The 20,262-nt window shown below is 38.9% G+C and overlaps 1 protein-coding gene across 1 annotated transcript in view; it reads right to left on the reverse strand.

The window, feature by feature from the left end:
* Window positions 1-524: 524 nt before the first annotated feature.
* The window catches only part of LOC134340474 (meiosis-specific coiled-coil domain-containing protein MEIOC-like), a 123,790-nt gene continuing 104,052 nt past the window's right edge, over window positions 525-20,262 (reverse strand). Inside the window, exons 7-10 of the mRNA XM_063037781.1 lie at window positions 10,991-11,125; window positions 6,284-6,455; window positions 4,876-5,006; window positions 525-539 (exon numbers count right to left, since the gene is read on the reverse strand). Of these exons, the coding sequence (XP_062893851.1) occupies window positions 525-539; window positions 4,876-5,006; window positions 6,284-6,455; window positions 10,991-11,125 (453 nt within the window). The remainder of the gene's footprint in view (window positions 540-4,875; window positions 5,007-6,283; window positions 6,456-10,990; window positions 11,126-20,262) is intronic.

Consider the following 20,262-nt stretch of genomic DNA (forward strand, 5'->3'; position numbering starts at 1 on the left):
CTGCTAAATAGCTGCTCCACCTGACTCTGCTTTGGACACTTTTAACTTGCACTGGACACTAATAACTTGATTTTAACTGACATGTGGCTGTTGTATTTTACTATTTATTGTTATGTTTATTATTTAGTGTTGCGTTTGTTATGTTATGATTGCACTGCTCCTGGGAAACGCTGTCTCATTCTGCCCTGCAGAGCTGATGTACGGTTAGAATGATAATAAAGTTTTTTTTTGAATCATGAATCTTGAATCAGGTGGGTGTGGACTTGAAGGACAAAAAGGCCTGTTGCTCTGTTGTAGTACTCTACGACTCCAGCTTTGAATTGAATGGATTTGACATGACAAAGCTGACAGTCAAGGTTCTTGTCCTCAGACTGAAGTTGTGGTTGCAGCATGTGGCACTTTAATAATATTTTTACAGAAGCACAGGTGTTTGCTGAAGATCAAGCAGTTATGTTGCGTGGTGTTGGTTTGGCCTCCTGCAGTCTTTCTCGTCTTGTAGCTTATTCTGCCCTACACCCCTCTGCTCATTCTCTGTCATGCTGCAGATACCAAGAAGAACACAGAAATCTTAAGACAAATTCCTTCAGCTTCAGGCTCAGTGTTTTCTTTTTACATCTGCAACTAACAATACAAAATAGTAGGTAATCTCCTATGGTATCTAACCTGCATGTACTTGTTAAGCATATTGCTGATGGCAAGTTCAACTGTACATGGTTAACAAGAACATCAAGCACATAAGATTTCAATTTGTATGCTAACTGATCCGACTGACTATTCCTTATTCTTCTGGGAAGCATTCAGCTTTGCACATTTTAAACACTTAACAACATGGCAACTGTAGCAGCCAAACCAAGCCAAAACCAAACAAAAACAATTGCCGCCGCCGATGACCCTACAGATTTATTATACTTGCATGACCTGTCTTCACTCCTGTAACGATGCTCCAAATTTCGAGGATATGTAGTCGGTCCTTAATTAGCAAACATACAATTTTAAAGCGATGAAACTTAATCATACCCAAGCGTAAGCTAAGCGTAATTGAGCAGTCAGGAAAAGATACAACCCCCCTGTCAGTCCCCAGTACAAACTACAAACCAATAAAGCATGAAGACGTAACTTATTCCCTTCTCTTTTACCACGCCCCCCACACACGTGACTAGTTACCATAATAAACATAATAAATATAAAAAATGAGCAACACAGAATATAATGCAGATGGAGAACAGGTCCATGGCTCCTACAGCAACCAACATGCTTTGTGCTGCAAATGTCAGCATAATCAAACAAATTTGGCATTCATAAAACCAAAAAAACAGGTATAATGCTTCAAGACTTGTCGGCCTTGCAGTTTTTCTATTTATGTTCCCTCGTACTGATTCTGGCTGAATTTTTTTTCCCTGACGATATTCCATTTTGTTATTTACAACTTTTGCATTTTCTCATTTTAAAAATAGTTGAATATTTTCCTAGCAGTCTGATTTGATGGAGGTATAGCTAGTTGTATTGAGATATGTTAAATATTCCAGGTGAACATAGTAAAAATTGTAATTAATAGAAAAAATTAATCAATATTTAATTTATTTAAAGTTACATTTTCAGTAACTTGCCCAGTTCAGTAAAATTTATCAACTTTAACCTAGGAAAATCAAAAAATACACCTTCTTTGATACAAGGTCAACTTCTTAAATATTAATTCTGGAAGTTGGGTAAACTCTTCCCAATTTTAAATGACATTGTTTCAAGCAGTCACTACATTTTCTTTTTAAATGCACGACCTATTGACTCCTCAAATATCAGCAGTTATGTATTACATTGCCAATTATTTCACTGATCACAAACATTTGACATCTAGGTTTTTCATACTGTATTTGTGATCAATTTATCACACATATGACAAAGATACGTTTCATTGGTTAATCCATTTAATTCATAAACTCGAAGGTTAAAAGATTCTAGTTCCTGAAGTTAATTGAACAACACAAAATCATGTAAAAGATATCTGATACATCACATTTATTTTGACATATAATTGAAGAACATATTAAAATGCCTTCCAGATAACATCAAGATACACTACGAAACAATATGGTTGAAACTGATTTCAAGAGAAATATTTTAAAATTTTAAGATATTTTATATATTGGAAGAAATTTATTAAAGTCCCTGTAAAGCATGTCAAAATACAATATTTCTAAGTGACAATTACATCAGGTAAGACAATAGAAATCTGAAAATATCTCAAATTTGTGCGCGAGTTGCTAACTTCTCAAAAGTAATCTAAGGTTTAATGTCTCAAAATTATTTAATGTATTTTTCTAATGATTTTAAGATACTTACAAACATTATCAATTAGATGAGAAGTGAATGACAATTTAGCTTGTTTATGTACTACTAAATCAAGTACAATTCTGTCAAGTTGGAAACAATTCACTTCAGTTACAAGTATCAAATGTCCTGCGATGGTTACTAAACATTTACTGACATAATATAAAACTCATTTGTGTGGACACATTTATTAGCTATATCCTCTAGATTTTTTAAATCAGAAATGCAGAACAGCTCACTTTACCTTTTTCAAAAACTTTGAATAGTACAACAGATGTCTACATGGAAAATAAGCCATCAACTTTTACACAATGTATATACTATAAACAAGTTGCCTCATAACTACATTTAAAAAAACCTGTAGCAAACACTAAATGTGAGACATATTGGCAATAATTAAAATGAATATACACTTCAAACTTAGTAAAGCTCAACACATTCAAATACAAAAGAAACTCACCAGATCAACACATCTAGATTGTCAAATAACGCATTATTTCTGTAGTTTTACTACAGAGGTGCAAACATTCACTGCACATAACTTTAATAATAAAGTAAGATTTACATATTAAATAGTACTTGGTCACAGTTTTGTTAATGAAACAGTATTTCTTATAACAAAGAATTTTTTGAGTTTGGAAAGGTACAGACCATAACTACAAGCTTCAACTACTTAGCAAGCTTCATTTTACAAGATTTTGCATTACCTTATAAGGTCATATTTTGTATTCCTTTTTCACTTTTCTCTGAAAACATTTTATGTTGCTGAAAGTCATCTGCTTTCTAAGATTAGTATTAGTCAAATACAATTGGTTAATGTATCTAATTATATAACGTAGTTACTTGAGTACACATTGTTATTCTATTATAGCATATATGAGCACAATTAATTGTGGGATATCAACTGTGTCATATATTGCCATTATATGGCTTCCACACAGGCATGAGTAAACCTGCCTAATATCAACACAAATAATTGAAACTATTTGAAATGATTTTTAAACATATAAATAAAACATGCATCAACAAACAGTGATATATGGCCAATATTAACCATCCACAGCTCCCCTAATCGATAAAGCTAAAACCACCAGCCATCACTGGCCAAACAAGATAGACTGGAAATTCTAGACTCCACCCCGGTCTGTGCTGAATTGACTGATCTCAGCCATACCCACACTTGAGGCCACCTTTCTATTCCTTGGGCTAGGAAAGGTTCCTGTTTCTGATTGCTAATGTGTAAGTGAACATTGGTTGAGAACAATATCAAGCTTTGATGTTGATGACTCACACGATAAACTAATGTACTACAATTTTATACCTATATTTGCATAAGATAAATGTTCCTTTGATGAGATAATGTTAGTGCTATTAGCTATGGAACTATACTGTAATAAAAAGCAAGAAGCTTCAGCACACAAAGGGATTAAGTATGGAAAGAATGTGGAAAAAAACTTAAAAATATGATTGTCTTGTACTTGCCAGTGTGTACCTAATGTCGCAAATTGTTAATTATTCTGTGTAGATATTATACATCTGCATAATATTTACCATTGGCCAAAAAATCTAAACTCTTCCAAGAAATTTGAAGTATGTTATTAGAGTGCAAATTCAGGGCTGTAATTTCACGTTAGGATATTCCAGAAATCCTACTTGCAATCTTGTATCATCCAAATTTCAAAATGAAATGATTGCCTTTTAGTTACTCCTGGGTTTCTATTATCTTTGCACAAACGTCAAACCACTACTACTAATAATGGTGTTTTCTAATGAGTTATTATTAATATTATTAGATTAACATTTCTAGGCCTGTATAATATGAAAGTCTGTGAACTTTGACATTTCTGTAACTTCAATTATCTAAGCAGAGGGTCCAACTAGATTAGGGTAATATGAATAAAAATAGGACCACTAGACCTAATCTATGATAAACATTTACTTAACAGAATGATTACATTATACATACTGGTTTCATTAATCTGCACTTACTGTTGTGACATTAATATATTTTTCACTTACTGATTTTTAGTGAAAAAGACTGCACCTTGATGAACTCATTGCTCACCTTCACTAAATAAAGGTCATGTCAAAGAAAGCCATGACTGTTTACAAGTTTTAAATGTAATAAATAAATGTCTTGAAAAAACTAAAACATACATTAGATTAAAATTTCCTAAGGAGCTTTAGTCACTTTAATTGAAAAGATTTGACAAGAACAATTCACCAAAATATGAGGTAAAATGATCTTGTTAAATTATGGTTTGATGTTTCATATTACGTGTCTCAATAAATATGTATTTACTAACCAAACATGACCACGTGCTGCAGTGTCTATAACTAGTATTATCTGACAAATTCATAGTTTAGTTATTTTAATGGTAATAATGAAGAGAATTATTTATATATTGGCTTTGCAGTCTATTATTTTCCAGCATTTCTGTAATCAATATGGATTTTTGCCACTTCATTCTTTTCCCCACTATAGTAGCTGAATCTATTTTGATATATTCTGCTTCTATTAGTTACTACACCCTGATGTCCTCTTTCTACTTCACTTCGGCGATTTGGTTTGGCATTTCGCTGTTTTGGTAAAGTCATCTGGAAGGCACACCATAAAGCAGTCCTTGCTCTCCGTGTAGCTATAGCCATTTCTTTGATTGCAATGGCCAAAGAAAAAATGTCTGCAGAAGAAAAATATGAGTGGATCTATCTGAACTTTGAAATGACTTAACATTAAGTACAAAGCAATATATTCCATTCATAACATATCAAGCAAGCAAAGTCTTGTGCAAAGATTGGTATCCAAATTCTAGACTACCCTTAGTCAACGTCAATAGGCCATACGATATAGGAGCAGAATTAGGCCAATTGGCCCATTGAGTCAGCTCCCCCATTTCACCATTGCTGATCTATTTTCCCTCTCAGCTCCAATCTTCTGTCTTCTCCCCTTATCCCTTCATGCCCTGACTAAACAAGAATCTATTGACCTCCGCCTTAAATGTACCCAATGACCTGCCTTCCACAACCATCTGTGGCAAAGAATTCCACAGATCCACTACTCTCTGGCTAAAGAAATTCCTCCTCATCTCAGTTCTAAAAGGACGCCCCTCTATTCTGAGGCTGTGTCCTCTGGTCATAGACTCTCCCGCCATAGGAAACATCCTCTCCACATCCACTCTATTAAGGCCTTTCACCATTCCATAGGTTTTAATTAGGTCACCCCTCATTCTTCTGAATTCTATTGAGTACAGGCACAGAGCCATCAAACACTCTTCATATGACAAGCCTTTCAATCCGGGAATCATTTTTGTGAAGCTCGTTTGAACCCTCTCCAATGTCAGCACATTCTTCACTCTTTATTATAGGATTGAAACAGATTTGTTATTTAAAAAAAACCTGAACACAAGAAAAATGTACAGCTAAGGAAAAGGGGCAGAGGAATGAAACCAGTTGAAAATCCAGCTCAAGCATAAGGGTTAAATAATGCTGTAAAATTAATGATGCATTTCCTTGCAGAGAAAGGTGTATTGCAAGAATATGAAACAATGAAACATTATATTGCGTGGTAACTTCACTGCAGCCAACTGGTTGTGCTGGGCAGTCTGAATCATGAGATAATATTTATCTATTTTCAACAGATCTTTTGCATGAAGTTCAGAAAAGAAGTCCAACAACATGGATCAAATTTAGTTAATATTGAGGAAAGACCTTCTGTGTCAGAGTACCATTCAAGGATTCCATTTAAAGATACAGACAAGCCACATTGGACTAAACAGGCAATGGTTGATATAAATTTCAGCTGGTTAAATTACTGCAGCACTGATACGGACTCTGCAAAAATCAGTTATATACATTCATACTGTGGTAACTTAAGTTTATCATATTCAGATCTTTTGGAAGTCAGTTGACCAATATATAAAACAAATCTTTATTAAACAGAGTAAGTTTATGGTGATACCTTGATCATCCTGATACCTTGATGCTCCCTGCCTTTGTTGATTCACTATTTCTTCCTTCCTACGAGCTTGGGCAATATGAATAGCCTTTTGATATCTGGCAATAGCTGTAGAAATATTCGCATGAAAAGGAGAACTGCGGACGCGTTCCATTTTGCTGAGCAATGCCACAACCTGTTGTTAAAAAAATATACAGTTCATGCATCCACTTAAAATACCAAAAATGTATACTTTAACTGAATTCTAAATTATCACAAGCTGACACTGTTTGATCATTGACTCATTTATGAATTTACGTCATGTTTGCAGTTGCAACAGAGTAAAATTTATCATTGAGGAAAGAACATTTGCAAAACAAATTTTAATTAAAATTACTAAGTAGTCTGCAATTTTCACATTTTTTTATTCATAATTCTATTCTTAAAGATCAAAGTCAATATTGAAAAATAGTTATACATTCATCAAAATAATATGTAATAAGTATTATAATCTCAGTCATTTAAAATCCAATGGGATAGTGTGACAATATTCTGCCACGCATAACCATGAATAGGATGCATAGTGCAAGATTAATTTGTGTTCATTCTCTGCATAATATCAACTTCAATCTTACTCCAGCAGGGGAATTTGAAAAATATTTCAAAGTGGCTACCAAATCTTGACTCCCAACTAAAATACATTATCAACAGACTATTTACAACGGCAACGATATTTTTATTAAATCTTACGTCACTTTTACTACACTGTTAAGCCACTGACAACTGGTTATTCAAACTCTTAATTATAAAGACAACTATAAGCATTCACAGGTTGCAGACTACACTATCTGTCTAAACACAAGATGGTCAGTCCAAATCAGGCTTTTGGCTTCCCTTTGTTCTCTGAGTCCGACACTCAGGGATCCTCTTTTCTGAATGTACTGTGATCTCACTTCTTTCCTGTTCCTTCTGCTCTCTTCCAATTAGGTAGTATCACAACAATATTGCAGTCCAAGTCCATTTTATTTTGTCCACCTTAATCCTGTTATAGCTGGACTTTTGGTTGATAAACTACCACTTTTATTTTTTATTTCACCAATTGTGTTACATCCTAATTATTAGTACTGAACTATTCAGACACAGAAGAGCATGGATTGCTCCTGACAGTTTTCCCACATGGGTCCTTTGACTAAGTCTCATCACATAGATAAATATTTGTTGCCTTTACCTAGATCTCTAGTTATTACTAATTTCCATCTTTTCAATTAGCTGTCTCAGGATGCTATGTGAGATGCGATTTTACCCATTATGTATGTCACAAAAGGTTAGCCACGTTGTTTTCAATTCATTAGGTCTCCAGACAAGTCAAATCTCCAAAAAAATAAAAAATGTTGCTTCAGGGCGGCACTCTTTTACTTCACGAAGGTCTGGATTTTGTTTAGTTTTATCTATTACACAATTTAATTTATCATCAGTGGCTTGTCAAAACAGTTTCTGTTCAGTCGATCAATACTCAGAAAATTACTCTTTCAATTGTTATATTGTAATATTTTCTTATCATTCACAGAGAACTTCCTAGATTATTAATAATTTTTGCATGTGGCAACTTCTAAATGTACATTCTGATTAGAAACTGCATTCTTCTATTCTGGGATGGGCATTTTTAACCTTTTAACTACTAGATCACTTACGAGCATGCATTTAGTCACTTACGGAATTCAGAAATTAACATTTGCTAAAGTATAACCATAAAGGTTCTGCACAATTTGAATGATTGAGACTGGAATCACTTGCAAGTATTCTTGATTTTCTGGAGATGATCTGGTAATCATGCACATTAACCTTTGTTCTCAAGTATGTCATTCCAAATGGCCAAAAATTAAAAGTAGCTATCACTTCCACAGATAAAATTGGTAAACTGAGGAACTGATAACCCCCATAAACAGTTCTTCAGCTTTCTTCAGAGACTATTCTTTTAAAAGGTCAGCATATGAGACAGAAACCATTATAAACTTAAATATCACCATAAACCTGGTTCTCATCTGGTTTCTTGATGTGAAAAATACATTGCCTATGTGAAGCAACAAACACAATCCTGTTGAGGCAATGAGGTCTTGGCTCATTGGGGAATAAAAACACTAATTTACATTTTGTTATTGGTTGTAGTAATAGAAGTGATAAAGGAAATTACACTAAACACTGCAAGAGCCTTTATAATGAAGAATGACCCCATCACAAAAGTAAGCTGTCCCAATAAAAAAAATCTTATCATAAGACTTTCTACTAAGACCAACAAACTCCCAAGTCAAAGTGGACAAAGAGGAGTGACAAACCATCAACACAAGACATTGCATTGGCATTATGTTGTATAGCAAATATAAAAAGGTTATGTACACCTACACTGGTCAAATGCCTTCTCAGCAGAATACTTTCAGTGCTTCATAAATATAATGTACAGGCTAAAACTGAAGTTATAAATGATAGAAAATAATTGCTTATTACAACTATATGATATTCTGATATTCAGTACTTCAATAAACCACCAACAGATAACTTCCATTGGATGACAAGCCTCAGCACAAGACTATAAGACCCTAAGATATAGGAGCAGAATTAGACCAGTTGGCTCATCGAGTCTACGTCGGCATTTCATCATGGCTGATTCAATTTCCCTCTCAGACCCAATCTCCTGCCTTCTCCCCTTATCCTTCCATCTCGACCAATCCAGAATCTATCAACCGCCACATGTAGGCACGTGGCCAAGTGGTTAAGGCATTGGACTAGCGACCTGAAGGTCGTGAGTTCAAGCCCCAGCCAAGGGGAATGTGTTGTGTCCCTGAGCAAGGCACTTAATCACACATTACTCTGCGACGACACTGGTGCCAAGCTGTATGGGTCCTAATGCCCTTCCCATGGACAACATTGGTGTCGTGGAGAGGGGAGACTTGCAGCATGGGCAACTGCTGGTCTTCTGTACAACCTTGCCCAGGCCTGCGCCCTGGAGAGTGAAGACTTTCCAGGCGCAGATCCATGGTCTCGCAAGACTAACAGATGCCTTTACTACCTTAAATACACCCAATGACTTGGCTTCCACAGATTCACCACTCTCTGGCTAAAGAAATTCCTCCTCATCTCTGTTCTAAAAGGACACCCCTCTATTCTTAGGCCATGTCCTCTGGTCTTAGACTCCCCCACCACAGGAAGCATCCACTCCATATCCACTCTATCAATGCCTTTCACCATCCGATAGATTTCAATGAGATCCCCCTCCCCCATTCTTCTGAATTCTAGTGAATTCAGTCCCAGAGCCATCAAACGCTCTTCATATGAAAAAACATTTAATCCTGGAATCATTTTCGTGAATCTCCTTTGAATCTTCTCCAGTGTCAGCACATCCTTTCTAAGATAAGGGGCCCAAACCAGCTCAAAATACTCCAATTGTGGCCTCACCAGTACTTTATAAAGTCTCAACATTATATCCTCGCTTTTATATTCTAGTCCTCTTGAAATGAATGCTAATATCACATTTGCCTTCACAGACTCAACCTGCAAATTAACCTCAGGGAATCCTGCACACACTTTGCACCTCAGATTTTTGTATTTTCTGTCTACTTAGAAAATAGTCAACCCTTTCATTTCTTCTACCAAAATGCATGACTATACACTTCCCGACACTGTATTCCATCTGCCATTTTTTTTTACCCATTCTCCTAATCTGTCCAAGTTCTTCTGTAGCCTCTCTACTTCCTCATAACTACCTGCCCCTCCACCTATCTTTGTATTGTCCGCAAACTTTGCAACAAAGCCATCAATTCCATCATCCAAATCATTGACATATAATGTCAAAAGAATTGGTCCCAACACGGACTGCTGTGACACCACTAGTCACTGGCAGCCAGTGAGAAAAGGCTCCCTTTATTCTCACTCTTTGCCTCCTGTCAAGTGGCCACTGCTTTATCCATGCTTGAATCTTTCCTGAAATATCATGGGCTCGTAGCCTCATAGGTGGTACCTTTTCCAGGCCTTCTGAAAATCCAAGTATGCAACATCATCCAATTCTCCTTTGTCTATCCTGGTAGCATGATTCTCCTTTGTCTAGCATGAAGCCTATTTTTTTTAAAGCAGCACATATTCCAATTTTCTTTCAACATTTCTGGAAGGGTATGTTATAATTCTGTCCAATTTCAACTACCAATATTCTGATTTAAAGGCACAAGCAATCAAATTAAAAATGAAGATAACTCTTTATTTCATTGCCTACTCATTGCCACCATTCCTCTATTCTGTATTAACTCAATTCTGAATTAATTTTGTTGGCAAATACTCACAATCACCTTGTTTGCACTACAAAGAACAATGTAGTGACAAGGCCAATAACAATGGCAAATTATTACAAGCCTGGAAGAAACACATACAAAATGCTGGAAGAACTCAGCAAGTTGGGAAGCGTTTTGGAGGGGAATATACAGTTGATACTAGATCTCAGCCTGAAATGTCAGCTGTTTATTCCCTTCCATAGATGTTGCCTGTCTTACTGAGTTCCTCCAGTATTTTGTGTGTGTTGCTCCAGATTTCCAGCATCTGAAGACTTGTTTACAAATCTGGGCATATCTTCATTTCAAAATGCAACAAAAAATAACAAAATAAAACAAAAAAAAGCTAAGTACACACCTAAGCATATTAATAGGAATATGTTTAATTAATCATTCTACCAGATATGATCAAACATACTCTTGCTTGCTCACGTAGTTGATCAACAATCAAACGGTCAACCCGGGAAGGGTTTGAAGGAAGCCTGGGAATAGGTGTGTTATTTGTACTGGTCACTCTCTTTCCTGGGTGGCTCCGGGCAAGTGCTGCTTCAGTCTTAAAAAGAGAGAAGGGGAAGATTATCATAACCAATACAAATTCTTACAAAATTGAACTATTCTTAAACATTTCAGTGAAAAATGGTTTGCACATGGCAATACGGCATAAGAGTTTGCCAATTGTCTACCTAATACCACTAGTTCTGCTGTCCACACACAATAAAATGACAAGTCAAAATACAAGAAAACAATGAGATAAAAGAATATGCATTAAGCTCATCAAGACTGTTCTTTAAAAGTAAACTTTGCATTATTATGGCTCTATCCAGACCATGTGGCAAATTATAAAATATCAAACTGGTACATTTAGGAGCAGCTTCTGAGAAAGGCATGTTAGAGCAAGATAAAACTGAAGATTATCATCTAGATAATACATACATCTCCAGTGAGGCTTCTTTAATCTGTAAGACCATAAAACCATAAGACATAGGAGCAGAATTAGGCTATCTGCCCATCGAGTCTGCTCCGCCATTCAATCATGGCTGATCCTTTTTTACTATCTCCTCCTCAACCCCAGTTCCTAGTCTTCTCCCCGTAACCTTTGATGCCATCCACCCAGGATTACCCTATAGAAAATCAGGCATAGTGAAAATTGGACACAAGATCAAAGATCCAATTTTCTGAACTGCATCAAAAGAGAAGTATTAAAACAATTACAAACACGAGTCCTAATGAAGGGTCTTAGCCCGAAACGTCAACTGTTTACTCTCTTCCATTGATGCTGCTTGGCCTGCTGAGTTCCTCCAACATTTTGTGTATGTTGCTTATATTAAAACAATTAGAATGATTTAACTCTGGCCATGAATCATAATCATATACACCAGCAACTTTTGAATCAGCAGTTTATATAATGAAAAGTAATTGAGGTGGGTTGCTGGGCAGCGCGGCTCAGTGGGCCAGAAGGGCCCATTCTGCACTCTCTTTCTAAATAAATAAATTTCTACAGGTGCTGTCTGACCTGAGTGTTTCCATTATTTTCAATTTTTAATACTACAATGCAGTTTCCCACATTGATTGTAGCTATCAGTAGCTGGTGGAACTGCTGCTTCTTTACTACTGTAATGAAGTACAAATGTCCATGACAGGCAACCACAATAAACTCTTACTTAAGAGCTGGCATGCAGCTAGTATCTTGACAAGAGGAGATCTGATCTTACAATGGCTGCTGTGCAGCACAAGTAATAACACTGCCTGGAGATTAATGCTGGGTGGTATAATACTTACTTCTCAGAAGAGGACAGCATTTTCACCTCCACAATATCAATGGGACTCTTAAGAGGGGTAAGCAGACAATGAGTGGCATATCTGTTGCAACTACAGCTGCTGTTAAAGATTCCAGGCTCACTTCAATACTGATAACCAACAACTCCCACAAGGTACCAGCCTATACCCTAATCGCAATCACTCAAGCCAAAAAATGTTTGACACCTATTTGTGCCTCCACTGAGCAGGAAGCCTATTCCAACAGTCAAGGCAATGTGAAACAGTTGAGAGTAATGCTGGCTAGCAAAGAAGTGTAGACCACTTTCAGAGTGCTTAAAAGAATCTGTTCTTGTCTCTGTAAGAGCACCTGCACAAGGATGGAGATAGACTTTCCATCTTTTCAGGTCATCTCTTGTCAGTAGACCAAATGTCACTTAACTGGGGCAGGAGACTATCCCAAACAGTTTCGATCTAGTGTCAGATATGTGCACTTGCGTGGCCATTAAAAATTACACTGTGGAGACAGTTTTTAAATAGTGTCACTTGCGTGTGTTTGTGTTTAAAAAAGTGATCTTTGTCACTGATAGTTCGGTGAGAAATAAACAGAAAGACAATTTAGAACTGTTTTGCTCACTGCGGTTTCAAGCATTCAGACTTGGAGATGCCAGAAATGGCCGGGAGTGAAAATGAAATGATTTCACTACTTCAACAAATTAGGAACTATGAAGAACTTGAAGATGTCGACAATCATCTTGAATGGTACAATTTAAATGAAGATTTGGAGGATGCAATTGTCAAAAACTATATGAAGGCAATGCATTACCCACACTAGGTGCCTGCGCTGATTTTGTTTATTTATAGTCAATCAGAAGAACACAGCAAAGTACACTCAGCTCTCACCTGTGACTCCAAAGAGCTGTTTGAATGCAACAGCTGACATGCCCCAGTACATAGTTTCGATAGGCAGGCTAAATCAGGGGAGGGTAGCTGGCAGACCTGATACTTCGGTGAGATAGGGACATGCCTGTCCTAGCCTGCAAAATCATCTCCAGTAGACTGGATGGATGAGACCTGCAGTGAGATCCAACAGCCAGGAAGGTGGTTCTGCAATGCTCCGTGGAGAGCGAAGGACATGATGAAGCACAGAAGTAGTCATGGTCAACCAACTGCAACCAAGGAACTCCAGTGATGACCTTCGTACCACTGGACTTGGACTTCTGAGATCGAGACAGTGTAACTGCCCCAGTACAATGGCGTTTTCACTTTAAAAACTCTCCCGCACAGGTTTCCTGCCATTGTCAATTACGACGGACAACCACCAAATCAACTATTAGGAACTAATACAGTTCTATAGTACTATAGTAGTATTGATAGTGCTCTAAATTGTTCTGTATTTCATTTAGATATGAAAATTGTTACTCAGTTCGTATTTTTATACCTTTAAAACTATCTCCATGAAACTTTCGGACAGCACCTTAATTGGGCTTAAATGTACTGGTCCCAATGTATCCCAGTTATCCAGAATCCACTGTATACTTCTGAAGACTTCCTTCCAGTTAATTTTTCTAAAAAAATGTATGTTTTTTGGCTAGTTTGGTTTATGGGCAACTTAATGTCAAAAGGAAATGAGAAAGTAAATTTCTAAATTACCATAAGATAGGAGCAGAATAAATTCATTTGGCCCATCAAGCCTGCTCTGCCATGTCATAATGGTTGATCTATTTTCCCTCTCAGCTCCAATCTCCTGTCCTCTCCCCTTATCCCTTAAGGTCCTGACTAATCAAGAATCTATCAATCTCTGCCTTAAATACACCCAATGACTTGGCTTCCAGCCACTTGCAACAAATTCTACAGATTCACCACTGTCTGGCTAAAGAAATTCCTCATCTCCGTTCCAAAAGGACACCCCTCTATTCTGAGGCTGTGTCCTCCGGTCTTAGACTCTCCCACCACAGGAAACATCCTCTCCACATCCACTCTATCGAGACCTTTCAATATTTGATAGGTTTTAATGTGGTCACTCCTCAATCTTCTGAATTTCAGTGAGTAGAGGCCCAGAGCTATCAAACGATCCTCATGACAAGTCTTTCGATCCCAGAATCATTTTCATGAAACTCCATTCAAGGATCTCCAATGTCAGTACATTCTTTCTTAGATAAGGGGCCCAAAACTGCTCACAATACTCCAAGTGAGGCCTCATCAGTGTTTTATATAGCCTCAACATTACATACTTGCTTTTATATTCTAGTCCTCTTGAAATGAATGCTAACATCACATTTGCATTCCTCACCACCAACTCAACCTGCAAAATAACCTTTCAGGAATCCTGCACGAGGACTCCAAAGTCCACTTGCGCCTCAGATTTTTGAATTTTCCATTTAGAAAATAGTCTATGCTTTTATTTCTTCTACAAAAGTGCATGACCATACAACTTCTTGACACTTTATTTCATCTGTCACTTCTTTGCCTATTCTCCTAATCTGTCTCCGTCCTTCCGCAGCCTCTCTGCTTCCTCAACACTACCTGTGCCTGCACCTATCTTCCTATCATCAGCAAACTTGGCTATAAAGCCATCATTTCCTTCATCCAATTGACATATAACATAAAAAGAAACGGTCCCAACCAAGACTCCTGTGGAAAACCACTAGTCACCAGCAGCCAACATGACATGGCTCCCTTTATTTCCACTCTTTGCCTCCTGCCAATCAGCCAATGCTCTATCCATGCTAGTATCTTTCCTGTAGTATCATGGGCTCGTAGCTTGTTAAGCAGCCTCACGTGTGGCACCTTCTGAAGCTCCAAGTACACAGTATCAACAGATTCTCCTTTGCCTACCTTGCTTGTTATTTCTTCAAAGAATTGGAACAGGTTTGTCAGGGAAGATTTTCCCTTGAGGAAACCATGCTGACTATGATTTATCATGTGCCTCTAGGTACCCCAAAAACACACACTTAACTATCGACTCCAAAATCTTCCCAACCACTGAGGTCAGACCTATAGCCTATAGTTTCCTTTCTTCTGACTCTCTCCCTTCTTGAAAAGCGAGGAAGGCAAAAGCAATGTTGGCACTTATTTAAAATACAAGAGTAGGGATGTGATGCCAAGTCTTTATAAGACACTGGTGAGGCCTCACCTTGAGTATTGTGAACAGTAACAGTTTTTGTCTCCTCATTTTAGAAAAGATGCGCTGGCACTGGAGAGGGTCCAGAGGTGTTTCTTAAGGATGATTTCGGGAATGAAAGAGTTATCATACCAGAAACATTTGATGGTGCTGGGTCTGTATTCGCTAGAATTTAGAAGGATGGGGGGGTGGGATCTCATTGAAACCTTTCGAATGTTGAAAGCCCTAAATAAAGTAAATGTGGAAAGGATGTTTCCCATGATGGGGGGGGAGGGGGGTGTCTAGGACAAGAGGGCACACCTTCAGGATAGAGGCGCGTCCATTTAAAACAGAGATGCAGAGAAATTTCTTTAGCCAGAGGGTGGTGTATTTGTGGAATTTATTACCACAGGTAGCTGTGGAGGCCAGGTCATTGGGTGTATTTAGGGAAGAGCTTGAAAGATTCTTGAATGGACATGGCATCAAATGTTATGGGGAGAAGGCTGAGGAGTGGGGCTGAGGAGGGAGAAAAAGGATCAGCCGTGATTGAATGGTGGAGCAGACTCGCTGAGCCAAATGGCCAAATTCCGCTCCTGCGTCTTATAGTCTTTTATGCATTGAGTTGCTACCACATGATTGGCTGATTATATATTTGCATTAACAAGTGTGCAGGTGTAGCAATAAGGTTGCCACTATAGTTCGATGGAAGTGAAGAGAAAAGTAGATAGGACAGTGAAAAAGGTAGTTGGCCTGTTTGTTTTCATTGGTTGTAGCAATGAATACAAGAGTGAGGATGACTCAGGGGTGGCAAATATTTGGCATACATGGCCAAAATGGTATGTCCAAAAATTCTGTTTGTAGTGGCATGCAGTGTCACTGTTAAATATGTGGGTTATGACCAAAGAAAAAAATATCTGGAGTCGCTCAGCATTTTTGGGCAAGGGTGTTTATTCGGTGCATCAAAAATTAGTGAAAATAGCAAAAAGAAAACTGCCAATATTTACAAAAAGATAACTATCAGAAAACACAATCATAGCTCAATACTATTTTTGCCCAGTGTGAACTCCTGGCAGCCCCTATCTCTCTCTCCTACTGAGTGATGAGCCCCATTTATTAGACACCAGGACATACCATTGTTAATTACCCACAAAGTTAAGACAAGACTGCACATGAATTAGAATATGATGCACCCCACAATGTAGATACAATCAGATTACAAAATAAATAGAAGTATCTACCTTAAATACAGCATACAAACAATATTATACACAGTCACAAATCCCTATGACTAAATAATTGGAATATTCCACTGTGTATGGTGGGAAAGGCACCATAAAGCCATTTCAAGTGTATCAGCTCAGTTTAGGACCTATTATGAGAAGACACTGAAGTTCACACACTCAGCACAATGATATGTGTGTGTGTGTGTGTGTGTGTGTGTGTGTGTGTGAGAGAGAGAGAGAGAGAGAGAAAATGCACGTGTGTCAGGAGTGTGCTTACCGACTGCTCTCCGTTACACCAACCCATAATAAAAAGATACATGATTATCTTTACTGCCAAATGAATCCGCAAATCATTTCTTTACAACCCAAGAGCAGTGAGATACTTTCACAAGAAACATCTCATGCCGGCTTGGCACCAGCTAAAAGGCTGCAAGACAGTTGGATAAGTTTTCAAATCATCAAAGATCTGGTGCACACATCAGTATTTGGTAGTAAACAGAGAGAGAGCCAGTTTGTTTGATATGGACTTTGAGAAAAGTTCAGGATGTGGCAAGCGCTTTCATGCAGACCAGGGGTTTGGTGCATAACAGTTATACCCTGCTTTGGAAGAGACGAGCTCTGACGGTCATGTGCACACTTAGACTGGTCTAACTGTAATAGGCCCTTATAATTTTTTTTCTTCTTTCTTTTAATAACTGTTTAATAAAGCTGAAATTAGTAAACATACTTTTTCAGTTTATGAAGTGTATGATCTGTTATTTCTTGCTAACTGATAATTGTGTATGGGCAGTATTTACACAGCATTCCCTCAAATTGAGGTTTCTTTAATCTGAACATCACTATGTTCCTATTTGGTTGAACACCAAATCATACCAACCCTAGACATATATTGTTTATAAAAAGTGGCCTTCTCACTGCTGAGTCACGTGGCTGTTAGCAGTGGTAGCTAACGAACCAAGTTTGCATATGAGCCCAGTGAGAGGGTTAATTTGTGGGTGCTCGTCCAGGAACTCTCAGATGCCGTGTAACTGCTGCTGAGAGTTAATTAAACGGTTTGTGCACTTAAACTTGTGTTTAAACTAGTGTTTGGGAAAGTGATTAAGGTACTTTATTATGGACGTTGCAGGGACTAAGGCTACGTCAACTCTAGACCGGGTAATTTTGAAAACGCCAGTTTCGCATAAAAACAATAGGCGTCCACACCAGGCATTTTTGAAAATACCTCTGCCCACATTAAAATGGGTATTTGGGCGAATCTCTTCCTACTGGGCATGCGCAGGACACATCTACAGAAAACAAGTGAAGAGGAAGCTGTATACTTGGTGCGCGTTTGTCCAGTTACAGACCAGAAAAACTTAAAAGGAAATTGCCAAACGACAGACAGCTGTTGGCTCTCGCGCAGGAGGACTTAAAACTAAAAAAAATACTGGAGCGTATGGAGGCAGCCGACAGGGAGTTCACGGACAGTATGACCCGGCTGACGACGAACATTGAAAAACTGACTAACTCTGTTGCAGAGGGATTTTCAATTATGAGGAATATGATGGCTACCGCCCCCCCCCCACAGTACTTTTCACCGCCACAATACTAGCCTCACAGCCACTACAATAGCTACACATACAGACACACAGACCCCCGGGTGGCCCCACCAGCATCTTCCCCACTCCCACAAAGGGGTCACCCTGGAAACATTTCCTACAGCCATAGTCTTTTCACTGATGAAAGGGACAACGGGTTTTTTTCAAACCTCTGGTTACCCCATACACATTACAATGCCCAACCGGTGTTTTCAGATTTAAACGCTCTGGAGAGTGTTTTAGAAAAGCTCCGTTTTCGGGGGAGAAAAACACCGTTTCAGTGTGGACAGAGGGTCAAAACGAAGAGAAAAAGCTTCGGTTACGGACTTAACCGATCTAGTGTGGACATAGCCTAAGGTTTGGTGTGATTCAAAGAGATTATCCACAAAAAAAAGCACTGAGAGTTTAAAAAAGAGACCACCCTATACAGCGGGCAGCGGAGTGAGCGGTAGCAGAGTGTTGGGCTTTGGCTTCAATGGGCTTGGGCAGTAAACGGGAAGAGACGAGAGCAAAGCACTAACTCTTATTTTCTCTCCCCCCTTTCGCGAATCAGCCTGGACAGACAGGAACAGCAGGGCTCTCACAGCTAACGGTACGAGCTAACGGTTTAAAAAGTTCATCTGTTTGTCAAGGTAAGTGGGTGAGTATACTTATTTTTCCTGTTTCATTCCTGTAGAATTAGATAGCATGCCTGCAGGGTTAGTGCTTTGTTCAGGGTGTCAGATGTGGGAATCCTGGGAGACCTCCAGCCTCCCTGATGGCCACATCTGCGCCAGGTGCACCCAGATGCAGCTCTTCAGAGACCGTGTTAGGGATCTGGAGCTGCAGCTTGATGACCTACTGCTTATCAGGGAAAGTGAAGAGGTGATAGACAGGAGCTACAGGGAGGTAGTCATCCCTAAGCTACAGGGGTCAGAAAACTGGGTCACTGTCAAGAGAGGGAAGGGAAATGCCCGGATAGTGGAGAGCACACCTGTGGCTGTCCCCCTCAGCAACAATTATCTTGTTCTAGATGCTGTTAGGGGAATGACCTGACAGGGGACGCCCACGGTGACCGGGTCTCTGGCACTGAGCCTGGCGCTGTTGTGCAGGAGAGAAGGAGGGAGAAGAGGAATGCAGTAGTCATAGGGGATTCCATAGTCAGGGGAACGGACAGGAGATTCTGTGAGCCTGACAGAGATACCCGCATGGTGTGTTGCCTCCCAGGTGCCAGGGTACGGGATGTCTCGGATCGGGTCCTGAATATTCTGAAGGGGGAGGGTGAGCAGCCAGTTGTCTTGGTACATGTTGGTACCAATGACATGGATAGGATAAAGGAGGAGGTCCTGAAGAGAGATTTCCAGGAGTTAGGAAGGAAGCTGAGAAGCAGGACCTCCAGGGTAGTAATCTCGGGATTGCTAACTGTGCCACGTGCTAGCGAGGGCAAGAATAGTCAGATCAGGCAGATGAATGCGTGGCTGAGAGACTGGTGTAGGGGGCAGGGCTTCAGATTCTTGGACAATTGGGATCTCTTCTGGGGGAAGTATGACCTGTTCAAAAAGGACAGGTTACACCTGAACCCGAAGAGGACCAATATTCTGGTGGGAAAGTTTAATAGAGCTGTTAGGGAGGGTTTAAACTAATTTGGCAGGGGGATGGGAACCGGAATGACAGAGCGGAGGAAGGGGTAAACAGAAATAAATCTAAGATAGTGAGCAGTAAAGATGTCAGGAAAGACAGGCAGATGATGGGGCAAATTTACAGCCATTGGGATGAGTTGCAGTGCAATAAAGTTGCAGTGAAATCAAAGCGAAAAGTACCAAATACTGGTCTTAAGGTGTTATACTTAAATGCAGGCAACATAAGGAATAAGGTGGGTGATCTTGTCGTACAGCTACAGATTGGCAGGTATGATATTGTGGCTATCACTGAGACGTGGCTAAAGGATGCATGTCTCTGGGAGCTGAACGTCCAAGGATACACGGTGTATTGGAAGGATAGGAAGGTAGGCAGAGGGGGAGGTGTGGCTTTATTGGTAAGAAATGATATTAAG

The sequence above is a fragment of the Mobula hypostoma genome, chromosome X1 (assembly GCF_963921235.1).
Source record: "Mobula hypostoma chromosome X1, sMobHyp1.1, whole genome shotgun sequence".
NCBI classification, from domain to species: Eukaryota; Metazoa; Chordata; class Chondrichthyes; order Myliobatiformes; family Myliobatidae; genus Mobula; species Mobula hypostoma.